The 24,333-nt window shown below is 34.7% G+C and overlaps 1 protein-coding gene across 3 annotated transcripts in view; it reads right to left on the bottom strand.

Moving 5' to 3' along the window:
• Positions 1-242: 242 nt before the first annotated feature.
• Cpsf160 (cleavage and polyadenylation specificity factor subunit 1) overlaps positions 243-24,333 on the bottom strand; it is a 57,784-nt gene continuing 33,693 nt past the window's right edge. For all 3 annotated transcript variants that reach the window (XM_071592323.1, XM_071592324.1, XM_071592325.1), the window contains 16 exons: positions 21,139-21,369; positions 18,457-18,626; positions 17,278-17,421; positions 16,493-16,790; positions 15,094-15,254; positions 13,812-13,956; positions 12,564-12,716; positions 9,189-9,374; positions 7,335-7,424; positions 5,136-5,294; positions 4,767-4,919; positions 3,738-3,914; positions 1,749-1,881; positions 1,364-1,504; positions 747-876; positions 243-528 (listed from right to left, as the gene is read on the bottom strand). In XM_071592323.1, coding sequence (XP_071448424.1) covers positions 342-528; positions 747-876; positions 1,364-1,504; positions 1,749-1,881; positions 3,738-3,914; positions 4,767-4,919; positions 5,136-5,294; positions 7,335-7,424; positions 9,189-9,374; positions 12,564-12,716; positions 13,812-13,956; positions 15,094-15,254; positions 16,493-16,790; positions 17,278-17,421; positions 18,457-18,626; positions 21,139-21,369 — 2,658 coding nt within the window. In that variant the 3' untranslated portion in view covers positions 243-341. The remainder of the gene's footprint in view (positions 529-746; positions 877-1,363; positions 1,505-1,748; positions 1,882-3,737; positions 3,915-4,766; positions 4,920-5,135; positions 5,295-7,334; positions 7,425-9,188; positions 9,375-12,563; positions 12,717-13,811; positions 13,957-15,093; positions 15,255-16,492; positions 16,791-17,277; positions 17,422-18,456; positions 18,627-21,138; positions 21,370-24,333) is intronic.

Below are 24,333 nucleotides of genomic sequence, written 5' to 3'. Positions count from 1 at the left end.
TAGCATTAGAAATAGCAATTAGTCCATGAAAATATTTGTAAAAAGAATCATGTCAGATGAACATTGTCATCAATAACATAAAACTAAGGTGGAAATCCCACGTTACAAGAATCCATAGTATAGGTAATTCAATGTACAAATAAATCAATGGAAAAGTGCAAATTTGTTTTTCTCTTAATGGCGAACTTCCACTACATCTCGCCTGAATCTGTTGAATATATATATATATATAAAATCCATAGTTTAAGAAAAAACAACATTTATTTGCTATTTACAATTTGCCTTCCCCAACGGAATGCTTCATAATAAAACAGTTTTTCAAGGGGTTGGCACCCAAGCCTCTAAAAATGAGAGGTGAGTCTGTCAATGTCCGCCAGGTCTTCTATCATTTCATCCACTTTTGTGCCTATTTTCCGTGCCACCTCCTGCTTTTCTGCATAAGGGAGCCCTAGGAAGAGCCATGCCAACTCTCCATCAATCACACCTCTTGCAGGGTTACTTAACAGCTTAGTTGAACTCTTGAATGTCCTATATTTTGTAAAAAATTTCAATATTAGTAATGCAGCACAGTGAATGCAGGATGTAGTGGCAAATGCAGGCATGCAAATAATATGCAATCTTATTCCATAAGGAAATATATCTAACAGAAAATAAATAAAGCTCATAGGCTCTCAGTTAATCTGGTCATTAGCCATTATGCAGAGTTCATAAAAACAAACTATACCCTAAGGAATACATATATTTACCTGAAAGCTTTTGGATTAAGACCTGCTGTATGCGCTATGTGATTTATAAGTACATTTTGAAGCATAAGAAGGCGGCGATAAGCCTTCTCAGGGACAGGCATTAAATACCCAATTCCACCATCCAAGGTAGCTAAAAAGAATAAATATTATGATTATTATATTTGTCAACCATTATTACAAGCTGTATTCCACAATTTAAAAAAATGCCATGATAAAACCATTTAATGGCTTCTGGTATAAGAGAGTGAACTCTTGAATGAAAATGTATCATGTACTTTAAGTGAGCTCCTAAAATTATTGCGCGATTCAAAAATTTTCACATTCCAAAATTATCCTAAATACATCATACATGTTAAAAACTAAAAATGTGTATTTCTGGATTCCACTGCTACATAACTAGCAAAAGTAGGAAGAACTTAATTCAACTGACAAGACACCAGCAGATTTTTTTAATAATAATTATGTGGAAAATTGAATATTAAAGAAATATTACATTAAAACTGAAAAGTAACACTGATCACTTTATTCAAAATAATACTTTGGATTTTTTAAAAATATTCTCAGAGTTTAAATAATGAACATATTGCCCTATGTCAACTTTAAACAGTAAATCTTACCAAACATTGTAATATGCCTCCTTTCAGGAGAGACTGTAAGGGGTCGCTCAGGACTTGCTTCAACCTGCTTGCATCTTACTCGGAAGAATGTGTTGACATGTTGACCCAAATGGAAGTCAGCCCTTCTCAGCAACCGTTGGCCTACATTAACCATAAAATCAATGTAACAATGTTTTAGCAAACCAATTAAACTCATTAAAGAAAAAACTATGATAGTTTAGTTTTCCTTCAAGCCATAATGATTTCGTGGGGGCAGAAACCATTAAAGATAGTGAACCATTCCATTGAAAAAATATGTGAAAATCATTTTATTATTGTTCTCTACTTAATACAGGTTACTACCTGTAAAATTTACAAGGTTATTTTGTCAATGTGATCAACATACCTCCATAACTCTCTCTACTCTCTGGTTGATACATGTATAAAACAAGGTTTTTTTCTCCATCTGATACAAGGAAACCCATCTGGGAGTTGTCTAGTAGGAACTCTATGGTGTACACTTCTGTTGGCCGATAATCCTAATTAAACAACCGAAAATAATATTTAATTAAATCATGTGCAACACAGAAATGAATAACATTAGCAAGCAAAAAAAAAACATTACCACTGATATACCATGGGGCGTGTCCTTGACATAATTGACAGTTTTTGCACAGTAAAAATATTTAGGCAATATAAGTAAGGTTTTTCCTTTTTAGAATTAAAGTGATCAACATATTTACTCTGTCATAAATATGTCTATGAACTAGCAATGACAGTGGTACCACCTATGCACTAGCCCGAGAATTTAACTTAATATGTGCTGATATGACCCTTGTGTCACAACTTAGTAGAAATTTCTTTTTTGCCATTCGAACATTTTTCTCATTCATCACACATTGAATGATTGTTTCCCTTCATCCACATGGTTGAAGGTAGGAGCCCCTGTGATAGATGCCAAACAATGCAAGAAACTTATTTCATCTCATTCTCAGTACAGTACACAGCCTGTGTGACTGCAGGAGGTAAAAGTTATGTCACACGCTAGTAAAAAATGAATGGTTTTCTAAATTAAATCCTTCTTAAAATTTTTGTTGTTTTGATTGTGGCCAGCTGTCAGTTAAATATGCTGTAAGTCAATGACCAAGTATAATATATCATGATTCTTTCTTCATTGAAGAGCACTATTGAACACTCTTCTTTGACAGTTCAATTGATTTTTTCTTGAAACAAATCACATTTAAACTCCTTATGTAATAATAATATATCTAATTTACTGGAGCAAGAGCAATACACTAGGGCAATATTTATAGAGTGATATAAAGCAGTGTGGTAGAGAGAGTCAGCTAAGGGTGGCAGTAATATTGAACAAAAAGGAAGTAGTGTAGTAAAAATAGGGAAGGTGAGTAATAGAATATTATTAGTAAAGTAAAAGCTTAAGCAATGAACTTGGTCATTGTTCAGGTCAACACATCATCAAAGGGAAAGCTTAAGACAGTCATCATAGGGAGGAAGAATTTGACAGGGTATAAAATTAATCAGCGGAAATAATTGTGGGTATTCCTGAAAGAAAACATTTGATAGTAAGAGATGGGGGACTGGAATGCAATTGCATGTGAAGGGAGAGATGGTAGTTAGAGAGGGAACTATGGTTTAGTAACAAGGAATGACCGTGAGGAGAAAGCAATTAGGGTTCTGCAGGAGATACAGCTCAATCATAACAAACACTTAGTTTTCACACCTTAATTTACAAGAATGCCTGGGGTTTCAGAGAAATATAATTTAGACTATTGTATAACTAGGCTAAGATTCAGGAACAGCATGATTATTCCACAGTTTCCCGGGAACAGATGTGGATTCCGATTATAATTACTCAGATGACTTCACTTTGAACACAAAATTTTGAGAAATTTCAGTTGCCCACCAGAATTTTAGACAGCAAAATATATGTGAGCAAACACAATTATGAAAAAAAAGACTTTTTTAATGCATGTGCATGTCTTGTAAATTCAAGATTTTGCTGCATTAATTTTTTTCCATATTGCATTTTTATTAACCTATTAAATAAACATTACAGCTGAGTAGCAATTGTTAGGTATTCATGCAATTCAGATGGAACCTTAAATTTTTTTACACACACAGTGGACTATGACATTCTTCACAAAAATATAGGAGGGTATGACAACATATATTGTCTTTATTATCTTTAAATATGTTGCAGCCATGCAAAACTCATGCAAGTTGTGGTAACTGTTAATGCAGCAAATACATACATATTTAGTGACATACTTTTACAATTGAAATAATTTTTTCAGCACAAGAATGCTAGAAGAGAAATTCTAATTAATTGAGAAACAAATTAAGAAGAGAATGAAAAAAAAATATATGTACTTACCCGACTCACAAGAGAAAGAGTCCTATACTCTTCCTGGAACCTCAGGAGAGAGATCGATTTGTAAACATCAGCTATAAGAATAAGACACTTTATACTGAGCATTTGATGAATATATACTTGTGTGTCAATGAATGCAATACCAACAAGGTCATTATCCTTTAACTGCCAAATGTATATCTGTAAAGACGAGAAATGAATGGCATCATCATATGGTGTAATTGAAGTTACATATAAAGCCACAATATTTAAAATGATTAGATTAACAAAAATAAAATTACCATACTTGGCAACATATAAGACATATTTTCAAACATAATGGTTAAAAAAAAATCGCACACATCTTATATGTGAAGATTCAAACTCCATGGGTTAGCATTCAATACTGAATGTTATTTTTACCCCAGATGGTCAGTACATACTACCCATTTTGACTCCATTCTAGTTACTTAAATAAAATATTTGTCATTCAATAAAGAGTGTTGTAGCTGGGATTTGTTATTATTAATCTCATTGCTATTATGTGATAAGAATATTGTGCTGGTCACTTCTGCGATGTCAAAATAGGTATTTTATTACATCTGACTATTATAGAACATCATATGAACTTCTTACTGAGAGGACTTATTTGTTTAAAAAAATTACCAAAAATTAAGTCAGTGGGGTATTACAGAATGCTAGAACATCTTTTCTTATGTGCTCCCAACTGAAATGATGGCCAGTGCATCTTGTATGCCATCAAATATGATACTAAAAATAAAAATTGAAATGACTACATTTACTTGTATTGAACATGATTTTCATCCTTTTGGCTACACCTAAAAAACTGGCAACCGTCAAGTGTACATTTACCAATTCAATTTCTTTGGTTGATGCATTACACAAAAGTCTGAGTCCTGTCTAATTCATTTAACAATTTTGAATTAGAATTAATCCATTACCAAACAACAAAATTAGAGGAAAATTTGTACACAATCCTCCTACATATACAGCTAGTTGACTTACAGACAATATTCCCCAAAAATCACTGACCTTTTGTCCCACTGCTGACACTAGGAAACCCACAACATGGGTGATGGCAGTGACTGGCCCCTTCTGCTCTTTTGAGTATACCATTTTGAAGCGATTTTTCGTGAGAGGCTGGCCAGGCTCAGGTACAACTTCAATTATGTCGAATATTAGTATCTGTAAAATAAAGCAAAATTGATAGAAGTACAAGAAGTATTATGAAACTCATTAATGCATACATTTCATGCACTTATTTCATGTTAAATATTATATATGTAATCACATCTGTCTTTATGAGTTTTTTGTAAATCTTATGACCTCATTGTCCAGTAAACTTCAATATATTATGGCTATTAATGTGCCAAAAATTAAAGATATAACGGCGATACCTACCCTTCCTCTACTCGTCACATCTTCACCATAATTGTAATTAGTACCCAAGGCAATGTAACCCTTGAGTCCAGAGCGGGTTCCTTCATATGCAAGGCTTACATTTTTCAAACATGTCACATGCTCCCATTCCTCCAGTTCCATCTTAGTATTTGGAATTACCTGGAAACATGGATAAAACAATGAGTTTGACATTACTTTCCAAACTAACATTTAAATTTCCAATACCTTTATAAATGTTGAGCATATTTACTAATTCATGCCATTTTTATGCAAATGTAAGACAAGATGATTGTACAAATTAAAGGGCCTAACTCGTCTGAATCTGATCTAGAAGGATCCTCAATCACATGTCATTTATTAGCTATGCTGTAGTTTGAACTTCCTGCACAGGTTAAGAGCAGATAGTTAATTGGCTCATAGGATGGTGCAACTTATCTACTACAGATGACAGCAGACAGATAAACTGCATTGCTACATTATTAGTGATGACTTAACAGAAAAAATTTTATTGATGAACTATTGGATATGGGAAAGGCATGACAATTAAATGGGGTGAAGCAACTAATTTTGTTGAATTCTTAAAATTCTTGATGCAAAGGAAATGAGGAATGAATATTAGATAGAGCTGGAAGATCAAAGTAACAAAGGCGAAATTTCCAAAAGAGAATACCAAAAACTCCAAAATCGCTGGAGACCAAAATAATTTAGAATAATTTCAAAATATAGAGAACACACTACCCAGTTTGGGGTTCAGGACATTAATTGAACATTTTATGAGAGTATCCACGGCTAATTTCATGCTTTAAAATGATTTATGTTGAGAAAAAAGAGCTTTTATGCAAATATACTGGAAAAATAAATACATCGGACAAAAAATAATGATATGCCATGGGCTCACACAGTATCTACATAAACCCATTTGCATGCTCCATGTATGTACTTATCACTTAGATCATGACCTAAGTCAAGCATCTCAATCATGTATTACTTTACTTAAGTATGAAGTTTATATCGAATGAATTTTAATTATATTCACATTTTTCTGTGTTAGTTTTACTTTTGGCAGCTTTAATTACCTGATGAAGCAAACTTTGAATGTGTATAAGCATTGAATTTATTATATTATTTGAACGGCCACTCATGAGATGGCATTTTCTGTCATTTCTGCCAAAGTTTTCTTTGTATTGCTAATGGAAAAAAATGTTGCAGCTGACAGCATTCTCAAATTGAATCATAAATATTACACCCAAATAAATATGATGATCTAAATGTATCAGAGTTAAAATGGGTAGGACTGACCATCTGGCTTAAAAAAAAAATTCGGTACTGAATGTTAGCCCATGGAGTTTGACCCTTCACATATAGATGCAGGTGATTTTGTTAACCATAAAATAGGTAAAAAAGGTGGATCTAATATACCATAAAACATGGTAGTTAATTGAAAAAAACAACAATTCAAACAACAACCAGAATTCAAGAGAGTTCTCTAATATTTCTTTAACTTTGAAGAACAATATGCAAAACTACTTCACAATTTATGTTAAGTTAAAGCAAAAAAATACCCGTTCATTCTATGGAGGCCATTTATGTTGACAAAATAAGCAACCATAAAGATTGTATCACATTAGATATTTTAAAATGTAGCAAGGTTAAATTTGTTTCCACTATTTTCTCAAATGCTTGGTCAATTATTAGGGAGCCATTAGGCTGTGGCACTTGGACATGAACAGAATTTGTACACATATAATCTGAGGAGCATAAATGAATGTGCTCTACAATGTTTATTCCAAAACTTAAATTTAATTCTCCCATGGTGTCAGAGGCTCAGCATTATGAACATCACAATGGAGTTTCAGCGGCTAAATATTTTATCAACACATTTCAATACTGAATGCCATGACTTCCAAGGATAGGACTTCCATAATTATAGTAGTTCCATAAAACACTTGAAATCAAATGCGACCATGTTAATCTGCACTTAACTTTCCAATCACACCCAGAAGGTGATGATATCAGGAAATCAGCATAATATCCATTAAACAAAGAAATAGCCAAACTTGATTATCATTACTTGAATTTATGATTAGCAAATGATATTCATGATGGATACATTTCTTTTCACTTGATCTTGCATTCCAGAAATTTAAAATGCATTAACTACTACAAAAAAGCATAAATAATTATAATTATCATACGTACTTCCCAAGAGACAGGTGAAAAAAGTAATACACTGAAGCGTTCCTGCAAAGGGTATGGAAACCTTTCTCCTCTTTCCTCAACAGACAGTTCCTGAAATAGTATAGCTTAGGATTAACATATGAAGACATGAATTATGGGCATAAACCAAAAACGCAGTAATCAACCAGAAGGTCGGTTTGGTAGGTTAAGGATCGGGTTAACCGATAACTAAGCCAGAAGGTGTATGAAATTCACACATCAGGTAAGGGGGGGGGGGTGGCAGCTGCTTCCCCTGTGCTGGTTATGGTTTCCCAGGAAGATTTGGTACTCGAAAAATCATAAAGCTTTGGTAAAGCATAGAGTGCCCAGAGATGACTTGCCCGGGAATTGAACCCAGGCTCTCTGGTCAGAAGTCCATAGTAACTCTACAAAATATGGACAACATTTGTATGATAAAAAGGAATATTGTTAAAAACCCACAGAATAAATGCATTATCCTAAAATGCAAATCCTAAAATCGAAGTACTAATTGCCAGATTGTAGAAAATTATGCATACATGATGATGAAGATGTTTATTAGTTCTAAGAAGAGAGGTATGGAGCATGTCAAATCAATTGCAAATATTCCAGACAGACACAATGCAATTACAATTAGAGTTTGAATACAAATGATAGTCACAAATAAAAAAGAAAACAGTAAACAGGAGCAGTAACAGTGTGCATTACAATAAAATTATTTGACGACAGAGGGAGACAGAAAAATATTTTGGTAACTGCCATAAAATGATTGGCAGGCACCAACATTTTCAGGGAGATATAATTTTTTGTGCAAATGTAGGAAAATGTTTAACTCTGGTATTTAGCAAATCATAATAATGATCATAGATTAAAATTATTTCACTCAATTAGCTTGCACCTTAAGCAAAGGAAGGGACAAAATATGCCAAGACATGTGCAAACATGCATTATATCTAGGGCAAAAGAGCAAAATGTTCATTATTCAAGTGAATCAATTAATTTTTCAGTTTTTAGCTATCTCTGTGAAATAAGGAAAATATAATTCATATCCAGCCATCATTGAAGTCAGTAACAATTAGCACACAAACATTTTTGACAACCAAGTGAGCCACTAGAGTACAATTGTGCAATGTCTCATTCACTTCACATGAAATACTCAAGGTGAAAAACAGGAAAGAGAAACACAGGGCTTAACATTATAAACATAAGACATAAAATTTGAAAGGTTTCCCCAAGACTCAAAATTTGAGTAATGGCAATGTAACCTATGCAAGTATTCTCAAAAGTTGAAGTATCATCATAAACTTTAAGATTTTGTTTCAAGCAACAGAAAAATTTCATCCTCAGCAATCAATATCTCAAAAAGGTGAATATTATAAAACTTTCATTGAGGGTGAAAAAACAATGAAAAATTGACCACTTTAAGAGTTTCTTTAGCTCAATAATAAAACAATGCTAGATGCATTCATGATCATCTGCAACAAGATTATATGAGATTTAATGAGCACCTGCAAACTATTTATTTTGTTGCATTTTTTGGTCCAAATATATCAATCTAACTTTGAATGCTGTTCAATATTTGATATCATTATTTTTTTTGCATGATCCTTTAATTTTATTATCCAAGACATTCACTTCCAAAAATGATCATATTCTTCTCAGAAAAAATTCAGATATTACTAAATAGGCTTTCAATTACAAGTATGCAAATATGTGGATAAACAATCACTTCACCAAGGTTATACAAATACAGGCTCTTTCATAGTCAGTTGCATGCCTGCTACTCATGAAAAAATTCTTGAATATAAGACTGAACTTCACAAAATCGCAGGAAAGTTAGCAAGTAGAATGTCTCACCTTATCCTCTCCATTGAATTTGTAGACTTTGTTGGATGGTTCAGCAAGGGATGTGACTACACAGTAAGTTTTACTTTCCAAGTGGTATGTAACAAAATGAGGGGTGCATCTTAAAGGCACTTTGCGAACTGGCCACGGAGCATCATATGATAGATGGGTGGGTAAGACACATATACGAAGTTCAGCCTAAAAAAATGAACAAGATGAGTGGTATGAGCATTAAACCAAAATCCAAACCACAGTTACCACCCTGAAGGACAGTTTGATAGGTGAGGATAGAGCTCACCTAGTACTTAGCCCAAAGTCAAGTGAAATGCACACATCAGGGTAGGGGGGCCAATGCCTTTCCCTGTGCCACTAATGATTTCCCACGAAGATCTGTTACCCAAAAAAATCACATAGCTTGGATGACGAATCTGAGGGTGCCCAGAGGCATCCCCAGGAAATGAACCTGGTGGACCCTCCGGTGAGTAGTCGAAAACTCTTTCCACAGAACTACCACGTCCCCAGTACAAGCATTATGCAACAAATATTTCAACAGGCACAAAAGTATCTCATGATAAAAATCACACTTTTACAACAATATTATCATGACATGAAACAATTATAGCAACCATGAAGTCAAGATTTGAATTTGTGCTCCTGAGAGTTAGAAACCATGAATCACAATTGGGACTTAATACAGAATTAAGGTCATTCTCAAATGTCACTGATTTATGCACAAGAATGCTCAATGCTAATGCCATCAATTGAAATTAATTGAACTTCAACCATCAAAAATTAATCTTAACAAAAAATTTCATTTATAGGCAATACGTACCCAAGATATGACCATGTATGTAAGTGAAGTGAAGATGGTTGAACATTTGAACTAGTAAACACTGAGGGTCATTTGCTTATTACACTGTAAGCATAACTGGAGGTTAAGTCCCAGCAGTACACAAGAGAACTTAAAAGATGCTCTACTGCATTGCCTCATCCAATGGCGAAGTTGTACGGATAATACAATAATAAAAAATACAATCAAGTCTTCAGATGTCAAATAAAACATTTCATGTCTGCTTAAAATAAGACCAAACATTTGAACAGTACAAGACCCGGCCAATACCATATGCAAAAGGCTACCGAGGGTGTCTAGTGGCAGATTTTGACAATTAACTACCATTTTCTTCATTTTGCTATAATCACTAGTCTTACAGCCATACCTATTGGAATACGCATGAGTATAAACTGTCCACTGGATTAACAACAAAGTGCACCAATAAACAAACATGGTGCATTCCTTTCAACGGTACCATTCCTTTGAAAATTTTCATTCAAAATTTGATAGCAATACACTCTGTTGACCTCCACTAGCTCAGAAACTTCTCTGATAATTTCCAGCAATCACAGCACAAATTTTCTAGTCATGGTCAACTTCTGATGAGGAAGTTTCCATAAGCCTGGACTCATACAGTACTTCTCATCTGTTTGGTTATTCAAGCAAAATGTCTACGTAGAGTTTTTACTAATTCCGCAGCTAATGATTTCATATTACACCAGTTACTTTCGATTCCAGTTCAAAATTTGATGCATGATGTACCACTACACTTCAAATTTGATTATAGTTTTTCTCCAAACTAATTAAAAAAGCACTTTGATGTGTTCAATGTAATGTCAGTCCATCTATAAACCCCACCCACTGAAAAACTGGCATTATGAGGAAAGAATAAGACACGATGTGTTACACACCATCACCAAAATATGTATAAGGGTTTGTCCTGAAAGTACTGCCAGTAAGTCCATTACTAATCATTTATCTCTTCAAAATAGGCTCCTTTTTTGCCCATACATCGGCTCTAGCAGGACTTCCAGTTCTCGAATGCGTTGTGGTAGGCCTCCTTCAGAATATCCAATAATGTCGCAGTGCAAGCTGCTTTGATCACAGCCATTGCCCAATATGCTTGCCTTTCAGGAGTATTTTTAGGCATGGAAACAAGAAAAAGTCAGAGTGAGCCACATCCGGGCTGTACGGGGCAGTGGGATCATTGGCACCCCTGCTTTGACCAGGTAGTCGGTGACGATGAAGGTGCCGTTGGTCGGTGCATTGTTGTGGTGTAACTTCCAGTTATCTCTGAAGTCCGGCTGGAGATGTTGAACCCTGAATTTCAGTATTTTAAGGACTTCCACCTAATTATTGGAGTTTACAGTGGTTCCAGGTTCTACAAACTCGTGATGAACCAGCCCATGGATGTCAAAAAACATGACGAGCATGATCTTGACCTTTGATTTGCTCCGATGCTTGTCTTTTGGTTTCTAGGTCATATTCAGACGTCCACATCTCATCACCTGTAATGACTTTGACCAAAAATTTGGGATCACGTTTTGCACAGGTCAAGGTTTGCTTGGCATGTTTCAATGCAGTATGACTTTTGGTCATCAATGAGTACTTTTGAAAACATTTTTATGCACTCCTTCCGCGTGCCAATATGGTTCATAATGATCTCATAAACTTGAGTTTTTGGAATGTTTAACATGTTAGCCATTGAACGAACACTCGCCAGTCTGAGTTCAACAGTTCCCTCACTCTTGTCACATTTTCGGTCATGGTTGTCGTAGATGGCCGTCCTCATGCCATGGTCCTCGTCGTTGACCTCTTCCCGGCCATCCAAATAGGCCTTCTGCCAAGTGCAAAGCACTTGCCGATCTGACAGGGTATCTTCTTTGTAAGCAATCTTGATCATGGAAAGTTTCAATAGTGGTCTTGCCAAGGTTCGCACTAAACTTGATCGCAATTCTACGTTCTAACAAGCACTGGATTTTCACTTGCACAAGATCAAAAAACAACTTTCACAGACAGGCCCGTCCCCTCTCTCCAGATGCTCAGAGCACACTGAGTGACGGAATGCTGCTTAGCTGGGTTCCCTCACTATCATTTTCAATCGGTCCGATTACGATTCGATGTACAGTCACGTCACAATAAAATCACTGACATTACTTTCAGGACATACCTTGTATATTAACCTTGCATGAAAAATGTCACGATAGAATCAATGCAATCTGAAAGAAGAAAATGCCAAGGAGCAATTTCCAAAGGTAAATTATGGTGAAAGTTTTAAATGGTGGTGTTAAAAATCAAAGAATGGAATTCTGAAGAACTTTTTCCTTAATGAAGCTACTGAGCTTTTGAGATCCCCTCCCCTCCATACTGTGTTATCTTGGGTTGATAATGATGCCTCCAAACATTCTGCTGGTACCTTTGTGTCAGGGTATAATTCAAAAGTAATGCACTGCAGAGGAAATACTGAATGCAAAGCAATTTAGTTTTCCAAAATTTCATGGAAACAGCAAAAATTAGTATATGCTGATTTTTACCTTTTAAGATTAAAGTTTTACCTTTTGATTGAAGTACAGGAATCCCTGAGGACAATTCACATTGTGGAATGGGGCAAAACAAGTGATTGGTCCATCGATGCTCATTGGGTGAGCCCTTAGTTCTCCTCTCGAGGTCAAAAACAGCCAATGAGGATGAGGTCCACAAATGAATACCTATCAATCATGATTGGTCCATTATTAAACGAAAGATATAAATCAATTGCAAACTCAAAAGGGTTAAATACACACTAAAAATAAAACTTCACATGTTTTCCAAATTTTGAGATTCATGCCCTCAGATCAACTAACTTATTTTAGGATATATTTTTTTATCTGTGGGAAATTCCTTCTAATATCCTATTTTAATACACACCATTAAGCATAAAACACACAAAATAATGCGATCAAAACAATCTATAAAAAACAAAAAGTGGCTCATTTGCACTCAAAATTCGTGGAAAGGTTCCATCAAACAATATTGCTCAGTAATTCACAAGGTATGGAAGGCGTATTAACCAAGTTGTGCAGGATATGACAGTAACAGACAATTTTTATCGTTAATGAGACATTTTACTCTTAAATATCAAACTATTATAATTTGAGTGAGAATCAATATTTGCTGTACCAATAATATTTCTTTTTCAGTTGCATTCAATTAACCAGGAACAATGAAAATAACGAAGGTCGTGCTTCTTAACAGCATGATGGAATAAATTGGGCTGCAGGGGACTAAAACATTATGAATAGGAAAATTCTATGCATACAAATACTATGCATAGATATGAATTTATTTATGAATAAATTATCATTTGGAAAATAATTACCAAATACATATTCTTGAACTATAATTAGCAGTTTAACAAACATAGGAAAACTTTTGTTCAACTTCGGAGTTCTATGACTGACCTTTGAAACAATTATTCAATACATGGCTAACAAACAACTTCAATTTATCTACTTTGTAAAAAAGGTATCATATGATAATGAAAAAATTTTTATTTAAAACTTAATGATATTAGTTCACTTTCAAGCTGTCTTAATGACTGTGTCTATTCATTGTCAATTTATGCATGCATAAAGTTTTTTTATGGCTAAAAAAGAATACAAAAATTATCTATCATCCTGTCCTTGACATAAATATGAGCCACGGATTTATTTTGAAGAAAAATAACAGAATTATTGTTGAATCCATGTATTTTCAAATACATATAATTTCATATAATGTATATTATGCAAGATAAAAGAAATATTTTATGCAAGCCAACTTACACCATTGTACCCTGCAATATTGCTGAAATACCTCAGCTGGCAAGCTCTGCCGATTCTCTCGGCAGAAAGTGACCCATCACCATCTTTTTTTCTCCTCTTGGCGTGACCACTCACACCACCTGAAGTCCTTGATGACCCAACCTCCCTATCAAAATGATTTTAAAAGACAGATAAGAAACCATGTAAACCTAGAAAAGAGATAAAATTTTTGCTGGGAGTAAATATTTAATATCACAACTTCATTTCACATAAAACTACACTGGAACCTCATAATACGAGCATAATCTGTTCCATGACCTTCCTCGTACAGTGAAACACTCATTTAGTGAAACAACTTTTTGCATATAAATTAATGTAAAAACAATAAAGCGTTCCATGCCAAAAAAAATTATTAAAAAGGTTTATTCATAGGAAATTATTTATACATTGTTTAGGATCATGGATCAAGTTCACCTTTTCTTCCATTGCACTGAAGGAACTGGGAATCTGAGCATCATTTGTAATAGCAAAAAAGAATCGAAATAAATTATTTATGTTATATACCATATTCCTTATTACTAAAAAAGCTGTCTAGGGATATTTTTTTTACCGACAGTTCAAACCTTGGTATAAATGCAGCTCAGAATGATCATTAAGTAAATTTATGGTGCGCAACGCTGCTGCCTTATTAGGGTGATGCCTTGTACGCATGGTACAATGCAATTGTTTCCCATGACCTCCACATCTCATTTAGCCTGTTGTTTTGCTTGTTATGTGAATTACTTGCTGTGCAAGATGCTTGTCATGATATGTCCAAAGGATACTGCCCAATAATATTAGCAAGAATATATACATTAACAGAAAGAGGGAGGGTGAAAGTACAAGGAGAAGCTGGAGACTTGGATGCCCACACTTTGGACATAGTGGAAGGGAAAACTTAAGGATAGACCACCTTTGGAGAAAACAATTGAGGATGCAATCTCTGGATTGCATGTATCTCTGTAGGATTGTATGTAGCACACCATGAAGTGGGCTCATATAATTTTTTTAGAATTAAATAATTATCTGTATGATAAATAAAATTGTGGAATATAAAGTGGTTGATTTAATTATCATAAAGATAAATTCCTCTTTGATTCACCAGTGGGCATTAAACTGCATCAAAGTTTTGTATTATAGTGCCATTCTAATTAGACCAATAAGTATTCCTTGCCTCTGTTTCCCATAAAACCTCTGAGTGACTTCCTGATGGTTCATTAACTGATGCAGGAAACAAAAGAGGGAGCTAAAAATTTGAGAATACCTGGTCAGAAGACCGTGATGAATTCGGCGAAAGCGAAGGTGAAGACTACCTCTGGGAAATGGGAAAGCTTCATAAAGGAGCAGATCATCACTGTCCAAACGAACAAGCAACAAGGGACGTCCTCCATGATGGCCTAATGCAACCATAAGTAACTCTCGAATCTGTAAACAGAATACTATCTTAGAGAAGAACAATATATTTTCAAATGTTGAAGACAAATTGGAATTATATAAGCTTAAGGTGATGGACAGTAGTCTTTCCTCAAGATTAACATTGCTTCAGATTGAGAATACACAGAAATGACCAATGAAACCTTTTCATAAGTGCAACATCAATGTTTCATCACAAAAACATTGTGATGAATTTCCATTAAAAAACTGAGCACAAATGAAAAACAGAGAAATGATACACCAACTAAGTTAATAAGCAAAGATGGAAATTTATAGCATCTTATATAGATAAGCGACAAGTAGATTCCTAAATTAAAATGGCATTTATTGTTGGGTCAAATGAGGTCAAAAGCATGTCTGATGCTACAAATAGACTCTACTTCAATGAGAAAATTATGCAGCCAAACTTTTGCCAAGTAAATAACTGAGTTTAACTTATGTAATACTGCAGATCCATTTGTGCATATACCAACACTTCTCTAAAAAAACACTTGAAATTCCATGAAAAGATGGCAAAATTTCAATACATTTTCAATTCATCAATTTCAAGAGAGCAAAACAGGGTTACTTCTTACTTATCATTTCAAATTTGAAAGAAAAATTTCCCTGAAAATTGAAATTAGTGCACTCCCTATTAGAAAACTTATCACCTTAAAATCCCATTCCACCAAAATTGCCGCTTATGTAGCACAAACCTTTCCCATTGTGAAGGTCATTTCATTTTTTTTCAAAATAAAAAGGACCAAAAAGTGCCAATCTTTATCATAATTGAGATTGCAGTACCAAGTTATGGATTGAGAACGATGAAGCAATGGATACCCATTATGAGATACCGACTGCTGATGCTTCAAAAACAGATCAAATTGTGGTTACTTCTGCATGGCATAAGTGGCCTATTGCTGGTTAGAATATACCATTACAACCACAAATACAAATGAGATGAACAGGGATATATCAGCCATGAAAAGAGCAAGAGCAAAATTTAACGTTATTTGTTTTGGTCCTTTTAGGCATGTTTTATTACAATATTTTGTTAGGCATGTGTTATTACACATGAAAAAACACAAATTTAATGAAGAACATAGATAGCCTAATGAAACTATATACTTGGGCTATGAGCTGATATTTTATATTGACATTTTTTTTCTAGGTCACACTCCATTGCATGCTCCACCAATGAAGGCAAACCTTTAATTAAACAAATATTTGTCCACCAATACATATCTTACCTGTATAGAATGGTAATCACCATGAACCCCATCACCTACATTTGTTCGAGTTGAACCTGATAATCCAGCAGTTGGACCGATGTTAGAGACATCATCATCATCGTCATCCAAACATATGGGCCCAACTGGCATAGGAGTAGCACCAAGGGTGTCCACTAGAACTCGCGGACCGGGTGCCAATCCCCTTGCAAGAAAGTATGGTCGGAAGTCAGCAAGTGAATATATTTCTAGGTTCCCATTTTCCCTTGCTAAAAGAAGCCAATAGGTAGGTTTAACTTCCCGGAAGTGATGCTGCCACCTGAAATGAGAAATGATATGATTACATTGGGGGATGTGGTCGTCGAGGGATAGAGCACAAGACTACTGACTGGACTACTAAGGCCCAGGTTCGATTCCCGAGCACATCTCTCTGGATACCCTCAGCTGTGTGATTTTTCAGGTACCAGAACTTCCTGGCCTGAACTTGTTGGAGTAAAAAAGCACATCTTATGGGCTGGGAAATATGGTATAGTTTAAGCATGTCTGAGAACAGAGTTAGCCAAGCATCGAGTCAATATAGGTGAAATTTACTAAATAAAGCTAGCACAATTTTCTAAAGTTAAATTTGGATTTATTAAACAAAAACCTGACCAATTTCTTAATGTCCGCAAATAGATCAAATAAACGGGATAACACTATTGATATTGTTACTAATATCACATTGTCAATGTTGATATAAGTAATTGTACAGTGGTCACATATATGTGTTTATTTAACACTTTCACCATGAGTAATAATAATCTTACCAAGGTGGTGAGTTGTTCCCACTATCACCCCCATTTTCTACAGATCTCTCCTTCCTAGCCTCAGAAATCGGATTGGGTAAGGGATGGTCAAAGATTGTTACGTCAGATTCTCCATACAGCATCTCATCTTCATCATCCACTTCACTGCCAAAATAAATGGATACACGAGTAAATTCATGAGGATAATGGAGTTTGTACTCACATTGATCAATACTTTGCATGTTTGGATTCAAGAGAATGAATACACAATCTTTACATGTACATAAAATTGCATTAAAATATTTAATATTATTTTATCAGAAATTCTCACATTTCTGGTCATCTGGCTCTTTCCTCTCAGGTATTCTGATATTTTTTGGCCTCATTATTTATAAATTACACTAAAGAGTTGAGGGTACTAATTATGAGTATGGTACAGCTGAATTCTAATATCACATACTCAATAAGCAAAATAAGTAATAAAATAATATTAAATCAAAAGTCACCTAGGTGATTGTCAAAACAGTTGACTAAAAACAAACATTTATTTTACACTTCATGCGTGGCATATGCATATTGTATCGACAGGTAAACCATTTTTACTGTATTGATCTTTCTTATGATTATAACAATAATTTTTTATTGAAAAAGGAAAGGCTTGGTTCTACAGGGAAATTATATTCACTAAAAAGATATATAAATATATGCATAAGCTAAATCAAATTGAAAAGAGAGACTTTGATTAAGACAGGTATGGTATAGATATTAGAATTTTATTAAAATATTTCCAACAGTAATTTTTTAATGAAAAGTAAATACTAATTTAAGTAAACTGATAGTTAAATAGCTTACCATATTGCCATTAGTTTATTAATGATGAAGGATTTAATAGAAATTTTAGTACGCAAAGAAGAAACTTGAATGACCCAATTTAAAACTTTCCACAGGATTTTTCAATGCCAAAAGTCAGTCTGCAATTAACTATCTTCCGATTAGCTTCATTGTTAGCCATGCTAAGGTATAGATTGGTAGAAACAAACATCATCTTAAACATACTTCTGTCAAAAGACAAGAGCCTGCATATATAGGCTGACAATACTTCATTTATGCTCTAATTGAATTTAATTATGTCATTTAAAAAAAAATACTATCCTATTCCTTTATCTATGTAAATACTCCAAGGCAATAACTCCTACATACCGCTTGATGAAGGTTCCTCCTAGTTTGGAGCCTGCATTGGCATTAGCTTTGGTTGGAGTAGATGTTCCTGTTGTCATGGAGTTGGATGATCCACTATCTCCCTCTGGCCCACTCGCAGAAAACAAACCTGAGACATCTCTGTATGCACACAGTGTAACAATACGTGACCCCTGAAATAGTCACACAATAAATCTCTTGTCAGAATTTCATGTTTTATACATAAAAACATAAAATATCTAAAGCGTGTCATATTTGAAACATAATATTTTACCTTTTCACTATCATTCTACATACTATATGGAGAAGTATAATTTTTATGAACAAAAATAAACATTAGGTCCACCTTAGGACCACCATTAGGACCAGGTAACATAAGGTCCACCAAAACTATCTGTTCAGTGGTTTTTCTGAACATTTTCATCGTGATATGCGAGGGCTTAATTAGATGTTTTGTGATATCTTTTACACACCGAAAACTAATGAATTAAATAACATGGAATTTCATAATGACAACTCTTGTAATATACAGCTTCATATAATTGTCACTAAAAAAACCAGCAATTTTGCAAAAGTGAATTTTTAAAAACCTTCAGATTGTTTATTTGGCTTCTGATTTTTTATGACTCATTTCAAGCCAACTAATCCCCTTGTTAATGGGCCATACATCCCTTTAATCAGCATTACACAATTACTTAAAAGTCTGATAATCCCACAACAATTTCCACACATGGTTTTCTTTCTATAATCAAAGCTAAGAATAACATCACTGATTGACAGTCATTTATTGCATTACTAAGGTCAAGTAAAGGCTTTCCTTAATATCTCCACAATGCAAAATGTATGAATAGTCTCAAAATCATCTCTTCTTAGATTTTGCTTGATAATTTATCGGTATTTTCAGTAATAATTTCCTTCTGATGAGGCATGGATTTGTTCTTTGCCTGATTGTGGAGAGTAAATCAACAATGACAATGGAGTTTCTTATGATGCCCACACTGGGAAAACAATACTCAAAATCCACATAAGAATGACATTCATTACAAATGCCTCATGCACTATACAATAAATGGCGAAGAGAATGACAAAATTTAATCCTTTATCAATAAAATATTTATGACACTCGTCAGTTACCCAATTTTTTCATATTCTAATGTGAAAAATAAAATATTGCGACACAGAAATTGATACCAGCTTCAAAGTGAACTTTATTTTAAATTGTTTTTTTTTGGGTAATGCCCATGACAAAAAATTATTCACAGATCTACTATTATTTTTAATTTTTTTGGTGATACAATGACAAAACATCGAAAAAAAATCATCCCAAAGGATTTTTTGGCCAAAATTTAATCAGTTAAATCTACTCTTAATAACTATCCAGCTTGCTTAAGTAAATGTGCAGTTGGTTAAGGTTTTCAAGTCATCATGCCCACAAAAAATTCATCATGAGCACTCCAGACACAAGGGAATATTTCTCATGCAAACAATACTTTGTTAGTATAGAATTCTTAGCCTTCTATACAATGCATTTGGGACTAAATAACTTCTCTCCGCCATTACCTATCATGAAAAGATTTAACTTCCATCTAAACTAAGGATTGAATTCCCAAAGGACAAGTCATGGCACTAACATAAAGGGTCTGTCCCAAAAAGTAAGTAAAACAATTTTTCCTGGCGAAGCGGACAACTGTTGTGGAAAAAATGGTAAGAGGTCTTGGGAAAACAACACAACCCATGTCAGTTTTTTGCAGGCCGTTACAGTGCACGGATCTCTGCTAGACTGGACCACTGTGGGAGCATTGCGTCACAAATTCAAGAAGTCACTTTTCATGGAGCAATGAATTTTGTGTTAAGCTATGAAAATTAAATCCGGTGACCCTGACCATGGTTCAGGATGCTTAAGGAAATAAATGAGGAATAGATTTCTACAGGTATAAGATGTTCTGGGAGGGTAGAGAGGAGGTTGACAACGAGGACCGCCCTGGACATCCATCAACGACAAAGTGCGATGAAAGAGTGCAAAAAGTGAGAGACATGCTTGATTTCGATAAATGCTGAATATCAGAATGTTAACAGATGAGTGCAATATTCCAAAAACCATAGTGCATCGCATTTTTACAGAAGATTTAGCATGGGAAAGTGTGTGCCAAGATCGTGTCAAAACTTTTTGCACATTTTTGTTGCGTTGCCAGGGTGTACCTCATTATAACCTCCTCTCTCCCTCCCCTACCAGAACGACTAGTGCCAGTGAAAAATCAACCCTTGATACCTTGTCATGAGTTCCGAACCCGATTTCCTGGGCTTAACACAAAATTTTTCAGTATTCCCTATCAATGCACCACGGAAAATGACATCGTGAATTTGTGATGCAATGCTTGAACAGATCTGCACATTGTAACAGCCTGCAGACAACTGACATGGGTCGCATTGCTTTCCCTAGACCTCTTACCATTTTTTCTGCCACAAATTCTCCCACTCCAATTGTCCGCTTTCTCTGGAAAAATCATTTTACTTACTTTTTGGGACAGACCCTGAATGTAAACAAATGCCAACAGTATTTCAGTAAACTAAATTTAAATCATATCATCAGCAACTGAAAGTAAACAAGGTCCCACTCAATTCATATAATTAACAGACATGGACTGAAACCGTAACCATCAGTAAACTCGGCAAAAGATGACCTACCGCTTCAACTTGTGCGGGTGGTCGAGTGACCGTGAGCCTTGCAGGCTGCTGATGACCACCAACGGTGGAACGTGCTTCTCGAAGTGTCAACAGGATGACCTGACCATCACGCCCCAAAATGGCCACATGGGGGTCAGCTGATGAGGCATGAATGACAGGGGAACCAACATCCAATGGTATGTGCTGCACCTGTTCAACACCCTGCAACAATCGCACTCCCATTTGTGAAACCTGAAATTTGATAGAGAAATTGCAGGATGAGGGCATGCAATACTAACACAGAGCATGGGAAGAATAAGAAACTCTAAAAGTAAGGAGGCCATAGGCAAATGCAATAAAGCCTAGTGATCTGTAATCTAGAACGTTTCCTTTTAGTCGATTCTTTTTTAAGAGAAGAGAGTTCTTATAAATTAAAAGAGAAAATACATGTAATAATATTCATTATACTGACTAGGTAGAAAGGAACTTTTGGAAATGCAGCAGCAGACACACTCAACTCTTAAATTAAACAAAATTTCAAAGAGTTCACCTAAGTGACAAATATGTTTTCCTTACCAGACTAATGAAACTCTTGGAAATGATCCATAGGTCAATGCATGAGCCTTGCATAATAATTACAGGTGACTTCATTTGTAATTTTATGGACGATTTTAAAGCTAAAAAGGAATTTATGGATTTACTAACTTCATTAAAAATTTATGCTATCAAAAGTGAACCTACTAGAGTGAATGCTAGTTCTCAAACTGTTTTAGATAATGTATTGACTAATATTGACCTTGAACTTGTGCAAACAAATATCATTAATACCCACCTATCAGATCACTACCCACTTCTTTCTAAAATTGTTGTGTCTACATCCAAAAAATACTACAAAAGGTATTTCTCTGATCAGAACATGATCACCTTTGTGAATTATTAAATTCCCATGAGTGGTCCAATTTGTTTTACTTGAAGTCCTTAGACAAAAGCTTTGAATATTTCTAGTCCACCTAGTTACACTACTTTGATATGTTTTCCCCTTGCCCTGAAGCATATGAAAAACAAAAGCTCATCTGTTAAATACAAAAGCCAGTAGGTCTCAGAAGAAATTTGTTGGCTTTCAAAGAACATGAAAGATTCAGCTGTGTATTACAAAGACAAATCAAATCCAGCTGACTGTCAGGAATATTCAGTACTCAAGAAAAGTTATCGCCAAACCTTACAGTGTGCTAAAATATCTTTCAACAACCATAGACTTACCAATGCAGACAATAAATCTAAAGAGATTTGGAAAATTATTAACAAATCCAAGGGTACACATAATTTACAACCAGGTCTTCAACTGCATGACTCCGCAGGAAAGTCCATTTCAGATTACTCTTAAATGGCCTCCATTCTGAATGATTTCTAACAGCCCCATCAAAATCCCACAGTTTCAGTGAATTCAGCTAATTATTCTCATACTCCTGACACATGCAATTCATTATATCTATTTCCCTGTTCAGCTATGGAACTGACCAACAGTATCAATAACTTCCCTAACCAAAGTCCTGGATTATATGGCATTACAGGGATGGTCATGAAAAGGTCATTAAATACAATTATAGATCAGCTGTTATTCTTAATTAACGAATCTCTAAATATTGGAATTTTCCCAAGCCCTCTTAAATCAGCCAAAATAGTGCCAATATACAAAGGCAAAGGTTGCAAAATTGCCATGAATTCTTATAGACCAATATCACTGTGGAACCAGTCGGGGTAAATATTTGAAATAGTTTTCTATCGTCATCTAGTACGATGCATTGAGACACACAACCTGTTCTCCAAATCTCGACATAGATTTAGAAAAATCAAGTCCACTAAAACAGCCACATATCACATGGTGAATCAAATGCTTATAGGTTTGGATAATAAAATTGAAACTTAAGGATTATTTTTTGATTTCACTACAGCTTGTGACTGCATCAATTATCAGCTACTCTTACATAAACTGAGGCGTTATGGTATAAGAGGCAAATCCTACTAATGGATTGAATCATATCTAAGTGAACGGTATCAGCATGTGGAGTTCTCAAGAAATAGCTCCAAATTTGTTTCCCCTAGCAGAGAAGTAACACTGGGTGTCCCCCAGGAGTTCTGTACTTGACCCTATTTCACTTTTAATTTATATTAATGATCTACCAAATAAGTTCAAGTCCTTCAAGGGGAATAGACCCATTATTTTATGCTGACGATTCAAATATTATTGTGTCAGCCTCCTCAGTGGACAGTAGGACAGAAAGAGCAGCTGACGTGGCCCATTTTTTGAATGAATGGTGTCATATTAACTTCCTAAAACCCATTTCAGAAAGTCCAGCCAGATTTATTTTACTAATAAAAACGAATTTTTCCCGAAAATCTTAGTAGATGCAGCAGGTGCAAGTATTTCCCAAAATTCCAGTGCCCAATTCCTGGGAGTTATCTGGCATAGAAACATGTCTTGGGAGGAACACATTTTCAAATTACGAAGAAAGTTAAGTTCCCAACGCTTCCTCATAAGAAATATTAGATATTCTGTAAATTTAGAGATCCTTCTATCCATTTATTACGGTGGATTTTATTCTCGTGTTACTTTTAGCATTCTCTCCTGGGGTTCCTCTCCCCATGTGGGCATAATCTTCAAAATCCAAAAATGGATTATACGTATTATGAGCAATGCTCCTTGTGATGCACCATGTTAACCTCTCTTCCAAAGACTTGGTTTATTATCAGTACCTTGCATTTATATATTTAATGTCATCTTGCATTCAAAGGGTAATATTTCTCAGTACAGTTCCAACCACGATCACCATAGTCATATTATAAGGACCCAAAAATGACCTACACCAGCCATTTGTCAGAACACACAATACTGCTCATGGGCCCAAAGCAATGAGGTGAAGGTTATTCGATAAACTTCCCCATAAAATCAAATATGAAAAAAAAGTACCTGTTTTCAAGAAAAAGCTGTTCAACCTATTGAAAAATTACATGTTCCATTCTGTAAATGAATTTCTGGAATTGTCACTACACATCAATTCTGATTTAACCAAACAATATGTAAATACAATAGTATATTGGTATGTATACATATAGTAATTTTTATTAAATTGTGAAATTTATATCTGATGTGTCCTATATTTGCATACATGTGTATATGCACCTCTGGACAAATAAATGAATTATTATTATAATTCA

The sequence above is a fragment of the Hetaerina americana genome, unplaced genomic scaffold (genome assembly GCF_022747635.1).
Source record: "Hetaerina americana unplaced genomic scaffold, ioHetAmer1.1.p SCAF_5, whole genome shotgun sequence".
Taxonomy (NCBI): Eukaryota; Metazoa; Arthropoda; class Insecta; order Odonata; family Calopterygidae; genus Hetaerina; species Hetaerina americana.
The sequence above is the reverse complement of the archived record's forward strand: the minus strand, read 5'-3'. Positions and strand labels throughout refer to the sequence as shown.